The 8,061-nt window shown below is 41.2% G+C and overlaps 1 protein-coding gene across 1 annotated transcript; it reads right to left on the reverse strand.

Moving 5' to 3' along the window:
- Nucleotides 1–521: 521 nt before the first annotated feature.
- Nucleotides 522–5,236, reverse strand: LOC120709322 (disease resistance protein RPS2-like). Its single transcript, XM_039994933.1, has 2 exons — nucleotides 3,937–5,236; nucleotides 522–2,394 (listed from the first exon to the last, which is right to left on the reverse strand). The coding sequence occupies exons 1-2, from the start codon at nucleotides 5,029–5,031 to the stop codon at nucleotides 673–675; spliced, it is 2,817 nt and encodes a 938-aa protein (XP_039850867.1). The 5' UTR covers nucleotides 5,032–5,236; the 3' UTR covers nucleotides 522–672.
- Between the last annotated feature and the right edge of the window lie 2,825 nt (nucleotides 5,237–8,061).

Below are 8,061 nucleotides of genomic sequence, written 5' to 3' on the forward strand. Positions count from 1 at the left end.
CGGCGAATTTCGGTCGAAATTTGTTGAATTTTGAATTTGAAAACGAAATTTTTCGAAAAATACCGAAATTTCGAATCCCGGTAACTAGCGGAAACGGAAAATTTTCCGAAATTTCGGCGAAATTTCGCCGAAATTGTTAACCCTGGTGGGGACAGGGGAGTGGAGTGGCGGCTGGGATTGTAGGAAGATGACTTGTGTTAGCTCGGGTTTGCAGTTGAGCCGGCTTGGGCTTTAGCCAGCTGGGCTAAATTTGCTATAGGCTTGTTTCTTTGGTTAACCGAGTTTAAGAATCAAAGAAATTGAGAAAGTTCGGTTTCTCATAATATGGGAACCGAAGCAGAACTGAATTTTCTCGATTTCAGTTCTTTCGGTTCCGATTCTCGATTATTTCAATTTGATCATCGGTGCTCGGTTAAATTTGCCAGGCCCAAGGAAAGCCATATGGGCAACAACAGAATTCAAATTTTCTAACAGAACCAAACCTAACTTTGTGCAAAGACTTTTTCCAAAAAAAGGGCAAATACTGCAAAATGGAAGGATTACATACTTCCTCCAAAAACAAATTCTGACATGATCATTTATTTACAGGACATATGGTAAATATACTTTAATTTCCCTCAAAGCACAAGCGAGGCGTACGTAGACAGCACTTGAAAAATTATTCCTTACCTTCTAGAGGCAAAACCTTGGATCAAAGAGGGAACTCGCAATCCCTTGATTCTCCACTGAACTAGTCCACCAACCAATATTGCAATCTATTCTGATCTTTTTCTGGTTGATGCGCTGCTGAATTTTGATAAACTTCAACTTTTCACAATCAGCCACGCGAACATAGGATAACTCTTTAAAAGGAAAGTCTTGCTCAGATATATTGAATAGCTCCGGCAGTAGTTCCAGCTTAAGTTTTCTCAATTTACAAAAACTCACCCCTGCTTGATGTGCCTCCTCTGCATTGTTAATAACTTGTTTTAATTCAGGGCACTCTGAAATGGTGAGCTCCTCTAGTCTCTGGAGGTGTCGAACCCAGGTTGCATGTCTTAGCTTGGTACACCTGTTGATAACAACTACCCGAATGTCCAACCCCGCGTTCTTCCATGTCACTGCCTGTAGCTTAGATAAATTTCTCAGTTCGAGAAAACCCAGGTTGGGAAGGAGCCCATATTCGTTGTGCCCTTCAGCTACCAACACCTGAACTGAGCTCTTTGTGATGGCCAACTCTCGCATGTTTTCCAGACAGGACAGCAATCTTAAGTCAATCTTTTTCAGATGTCTCTCATCTTCGAATTCACATCTTCTTAATGACATACGTGCCAAGGCACGTTCATGAAAAAAATCTTCGAATTGGTCCATGCATAGTGCTTGCGTACACACGCTACTGAACAACTTCTCTAGTTGTTCTATATCTGCTCTTGTATGCACGGTAATGCCAAAATAAAGCAGATTTATGGTTTTACTCTCCAATTCCTCTAGAAGGGATGTCAAATATTGGACCTTATGGGAAGTGGCACCACTGCAAAAAAGGTCCAACAGCTGAAGCTTTTTCAATTGTGATATTAGGTCTTTGGGTATTGTTTGAAGCCCTCCAATACCTCTAATGTGTAGATACTTGAGATTTGAAAGCTTTGTTAGATCCTCATGCAATCCATCAAATTCTGATGCAGAAAGGTTGAGATATTGGAGTCTATCCAATCCACATATCTCCGAAGGGAACTTAACTAAATTTATTCCTTCCAAATCTAAAAAGGTTATATCTTCAAAATTAGGAGCGGATTCAAGTGAGAAAGGTTGTCGGGCCACTAACATTACGAGATGCGGGCAACGAATTGAGGAAGACCACCTTGACGTGTCTGCGGTGGAGATCCACGCTCTCTCCACTTTGCTCCATTTTTCTTCCGAGAAGGCTAATCTGTGAACTGAATGTGGAAGCCATATATTCTGGTGTCCACGATCATTGACAATCCATAAAGCCATCTTACGTATCATTTTGTGCATCTTGACATGTGAATTTTCTGTAGAATCAAGCCCATTATCACCTTTCTCTAACATGGATGCATCCACCAAGCCATTGATGATGAAGTATCCCTCATTCACAGAGTCAGATGCATCTAAGAAACCAAGTCCCACCCACCACTCGATAAGCTTCTCCTTTGGAATGTTCTTATCTTCAGCCCATAATGAGCACATTAAGAAACACTTCTTCCGATTTTCGGTCATCTTATCATAATCAAATTTTAGACGCTCAAATAACTCTTCATCTGTATTAGTGATTTCAAGGAGTTTTGACTTCTTCAGAAGATTAATGGCACTTCTCCATTCCTTCGGATCTTTCTTAGTTGACATAGCTTGTCCGATGGTGCATAAAGCCATAGCTAAACCGCCGCATTCATCTGCTAGCTGTTCAATGATTTCAAAGGTTAGTTCAGATAAAACTGGTGGAGTCCCTACACCTTTTACATTTCGAAGGACGTACACTTACTTACTATTTACTTGAACTTGTGAGTTGTGACTAAAACCAATAGTCATATCTACGTGACATATTAAACAGAAATGCCATTCATTTGACTAATAAGCAATCAAGCAAGAATACCTAAACTCATACTTGCTTCGTGTTCTGAAGTCCTTAGTTAATTAGTTAGGCCATCTCACGCTGACAAATCATTCCAACCCTAGCTACCTTCTGATGCAGTCAATTCGTAAAATCGTTGGAGGTTGGAACCTCAGCCACATTTAAGTGTGCATAGAATAGATGACAATATGGCATGTTCAGTGTGAAAAAGTCTATATGAAAAGTTAAGTCCAAATTACAATTAATAAACTAGTATCAACTGAAGACATCGACTTACCGAAACTGAGCAATATCACTAACCGAAATATGGAGGTGCCTCTATCGGGGATGGTTTTGAGAGTTGAGACTTATACAACGTACGTGTACAGGTGCAAAGGCAAGCTTCCAAATCTCTATGATTCCGAGCCACTCTTGTAAATATCTCCACTATTGCTAACCTTCTTTTTAAGGGAACTCACTATTACTAACTAAAGGCTTCTTTTGTAGCATCACACTAATCTTCACAAGACGCGCTAGGAAAAACTGATAAATCCTAAAAGTTCACACAAAAATTAGAAATATCCGACCATCAATATGATATATAGACCGTAATTAATCACCATGGACATCAGATCTATTATGTTTTCTAAGAAATTACCTATCTCTACCATTAAAAATAGTGTTAAATAACCCCTTTATCCATGTCTAAATTATCCACCCATTTCATTATGAAAATGAACCTATAGTAGCCCCTAATCACCTACATATGCCATTACAAAAATAAAAAAACCCTAAATTTACATGACATATGCTATTATTAAAATAATATAAAGTAACCCCTAAATCTGAATCTAAATTAATTACATATGTCACTATAAAAGATATCTCAAAGTACACTACTATATAGTTTTAAATGACATGCTTATGTAATTATTAATATAGACCATGTCCCAAAGTACACTTGAGGTATATATGCACGTGCCTGTCACCTCGTAGATCATGTATATATGTATGGATGAAACAATGATAATACCGATTTCCATGTTAAACACATAGCTCAAAACAAGATTTCTTTTAACCACACATCAAATACATATGGAGGTTCGATGTGAAGTGAAACAACTATGAATGTGGATGAATAGAGTAATTATTAACTAAAGCCTATCAAAATCAAAAAAAAAAAGATGAGGATGGAGTGATGTGTTGGAATGTTTAGCAAATAAGAGATAGGTAAACAATTTTAATTATTAGCTACGAGTTCTATTTTTTTTCAGAAATTTTAATAGCTGTACCTCTCAAAATTCCCTCATTGGTTGACGGACTAGTTGAATTAATTGTTCTAGCATACTGCAGGTAACAACAGGGTTGGATCGCTAGTATATGGACTGTACCTCTCTGGCGAGCATTCCAAGCTGGGTATCCTTGATGATTTCTTTCCCCACCTTGTCCTCGAAGAGCTTCCGCGCATCATCTTGGTTCAAGCACTCCAATCGGATGCTATTCTCAGCGCACCCCATTTGGCCACACACATGCTTGCTCCTTGTTGTGAACACAACTTTACGCCGATATTCCTGGAGAGGGAGGACTGGCGCTATTCCAAGTGGCATGGGGATGCCAACGTCTTTCAGTTCAAGGTAACCCCATAGATCATCTATCAGCAATAAGAAGTTTTTATCTTTGAAGTGGTTGTAAATGATTCCTTCCTGGGAAGTTTCATCAGGCACAACTGGCAATCGCATACTAGCGGCAATAGCTTTTTGAGTATCACCAACTGTGCATCCCCTGCCAGCCCGAACAAACAGGACGTGGTCGAAGTCCAAGGGAGCATACTCGGCAGAAGAATCACGGAAAAGCTTGACAAGGGAAGTCTTGCCCACACCAGCCATGCCCCAAATCCCTAGCAATCCGGACTTGGTGTTTGTATCCTGAATAAAATCGCGCACCTTCTTCTTGTAAGAGTCCATCCCCCACAACTGATCTTGCGGGTGCTGCGGCGGGACATCACGGACGGGGTGTGGCTTTGCCTGTGCCTCCTTCAGCAGTTCTTTCCCGGTGACGATAAGATCAGTAGCTTTCTTCATCTCCTTATCTGCTTGCTTGCTGAAGTAGCAATAGCTCAAGTAATTCAGTCCGCATCCATCGTACCCGGTCTTGATCTTTTCCTCCTTGAGGCACAAGTTTTGTACGCTCTGAACCCATCCCTTGCCCTGTTCAGATGAAGGCCGTGGATCCAGACGATGGAGGTCCGCCTGGATCGACCGCAGCCTTTGGACTGCATCTTGGAGATCCTCCACGCGCCGCCGAACGTCCAAGGGATACCCAACATACTCCGCGATGGGATCCCACAGCTTGGTGATAAAAACCACAAGGATACCAAGCAACACAGGAACAACGATCAGGGGCATGTCTCTTCCTTCTGCAGTCCTCCTAGCGCCTCCATGCACTCTGAGAGAAAGCAGCCAAAGGCAAAATCCTTGCAATTTCATGAAAGGTCAGGGGCATGTCTTTTACGATTCGGATGGGAGAGGAACCGGAAAGAGCCATTTTCATGCATGCAGCAGAAAAATGAGTCTGGCTTTGGGGGCTTTCGAACGCAAGCTGTTTTGGTGGGTAGCATTTGGTCACTACACAACAACCAGCACGCCCGAAGGTCGATATGGTGGGATTGGTGGTGGCCGGTGTGCGCGCGCGCGCTAACGATGAATCATAGAAGCATGATGTCTCGAGCGCATGTTTTTATGCTTTGCTATGGTTCATTCTCCCATCATTATTTTTACCTACACGTCACCAGCTACGTAGATATCGTGGCCTTCGTTGATGTGCGAGTAAAAAACAAATTACTGGTCCCTGCTATGGGAAAACTCTTCTGTCTCTTCTCTGTGAACATTCAACGATGAAGACCGGAGGGAAGTATAGCAATGTTTTTGTCGCCATGAAGGGGAGGTTGAGTTCGGGACAGGACGATCTGTTTTTTGAAAGGTAAAGGACGATCTGGTCGTGGTCTTCTGCGGGAACCATAGCTACCCCACACTTGTTTCCTTACAGTACGCCACCTTGAACTTGACATCTAGATGTTTAATACTCGTACATTATACTCAAAATTCTCTGTGGAGTAGTACTCTTACCTCCCATCACACGCAAACAGATAAAGGGTTAGAGGTTGGGGGGGGGACCATTGATCTCATTACCTCAAAAAAAAAAAAAAACAACAACCATTGATCTCTTTTTTTTTACGCTAGTCTTGCTCAGAAAACAAAGCTAACAAGGGAATTCAGCTTCGACCCAGTACAAATATACAGAATATCTGATACTAATACTAACAATCATCTTTCACTATTAGAAAACAGGCCTTGGGCACCGACTGAGAAAGGCCAAAGGCACCAGTTTCCCAACCGGTGCCCCGCAACCGCGATCATTGGCCTCTACTTAAGACACCGGATTTTTCAACCGGTACCTTAGTCTTCCATTGGTACCAGTTGGAAATACCAGCCGGTACCAAAGAGGCTGCCACGCTGACGTAAGGTGGCAGCCCCTTTGGTACCGGTTGGTATTTCCAACCGGTACCAATGACATTTTCCCTTTTTTTCCAAATCCAGTTTTGTTTGTTATATTTATTACTGTTTATTCTTTTATAATTGCTAAACGCACTCAAACTCTATAGTACTCTATGTTCATTGGTTGTTCGTGTTCGTTTTCAGAGAATATTTGAAACTAACTAAAAGTGAAATGCGAGCATATAATTAAGCTAATTAGATGAACTAATATATTTACAAATTTACAAACATCAAGGCATAATGTTTAAAAATATTTACAAATGTACAAGTCATGTTAGCCGTCCAACTACTAGTCCCCTCAGGATGTCGATGAAAGTCCTCTATCGATGTGACCGTCGTGGTAGAACTCGCCTCTAGGATCCAAGATCTCGTTCAAAATGAATCCGGCGCGCTGCTCGCACACGGCGTTGATCCGATCAGTAGAGCAACATTCATCCCCCATTTGAGACATCTATCATTTAGGAAAAAAGCATTAACATTATGTGCGTTAATACAATTATGAAAATATACTAGTGAACGGTTTGGACGTACTCTCGTTTCTTCATCAGTAGCCTTCCCGCATGGAGTCATGATGTGCAAGTAGTCGCATACGTAGTACCCGCACCAATCAGTTCCTTGTTGTTGTCTCGCACACTTAAGGAGAAACAAATAAATTACTCAGTTTAGAACAATTTGGGATTATATACTTAACTAGACAAATCTTTATGAATGAACATACCGGATAATCCATGTTAACGTTCAGTTCGGGCCTCCATTGCCATCAATGAACTCCTTTGAACGCCGATCGGCCATGTACATCCATTGCCGACTCATCTAGGTCCACAATACATTTATATACATCATTGTAGTGTACAAATAGTTCATTCATACTATAATAAATTTGAATTCAAATATATAATTGATAATGCATATAACTATAATAAATAGATACTATTCACTTATCAAATAAATTAAATGATAACTGCTTCTAAAAATCAATTGCTAAGTTATGGAGAAAAATAACTAACCTTTTTTGAAAAAAAACGAAAATTCGCCTCCCCTCCCCTCACTCAGCTGCCATGAACAGTGAGTTCACGGTAGCTTGGAGGGGGGAGGGGTTGGGGTATTTATAGGCGTGGCTCAAAGGCACCGGTTGGTGCTCAACAACCGGTGCCAAACAAAAGGCATAGGCACCGGGTGATGTTACCAACCGGTGCCTTTGTTGTGGGCACGTGGCGGCACCGGGCCATGGCAAAATCCGGTGCCATTGTCCACCCTTTAGGCACCGGTTGGTTCCACCAACCGGTACCTATTCTTCTTTGTGTTTTTGGTACCGGTTGGTGGCACTAACTGGTTCCTATATTGAAGTTTTGGTACCGGGTGATATTTTAATCCGGTATCAAACACCTTACCTTTGATCGCCACTGGCCAAATGTACCAGCTGCTTTTGCAGCCGGTACCTTTGGCCAGGACCTTTGGCCTGTTTTCTAGTAGTGTTTATAAGACGCACACCGGTACTTATTGCTAACACCAATCGGCGCTAGTGTCTGTATATTGATACTGGCAGTTATTATAAGCTAGTTTGTGCATATTAGTACTGGCTATTAACACCGGTTGGTACTAATATGCATCCAGGCTATTTACACCCCCTCCCCCCTTTTTTCTCGCTAAGCTCAAGCCATTGCACGTCCAGGGAGGTGCTGCCCAATTTTTTTTTCATAACTATTTCTTGGTGATTTCACCTATCCAAATATTCTAAAGTTTATCAACTTGATTCTCTCATCATTTATGGCTAGGATGTGTGTTTCTTACTTTAAAGATAGAGAGATTTGTGTTTTTGGAATAGAGAGAATGGAGAGATTTTTTTTGACATCCATTCAAGGTTTATTTTTTTAAGTAGCTTGTATGTATATAGATGTAGCTTAGTTGAAAATCTTGATCAAAATAAAGATAGAGGACTAAACAAATTGAATGAACCATGGT

This window comes from Panicum virgatum, chromosome 5K (assembly GCF_016808335.1).
Source record: "Panicum virgatum strain AP13 chromosome 5K, P.virgatum_v5, whole genome shotgun sequence".
Taxonomy (NCBI): domain Eukaryota; kingdom Viridiplantae; phylum Streptophyta; class Magnoliopsida; order Poales; family Poaceae; genus Panicum; species Panicum virgatum.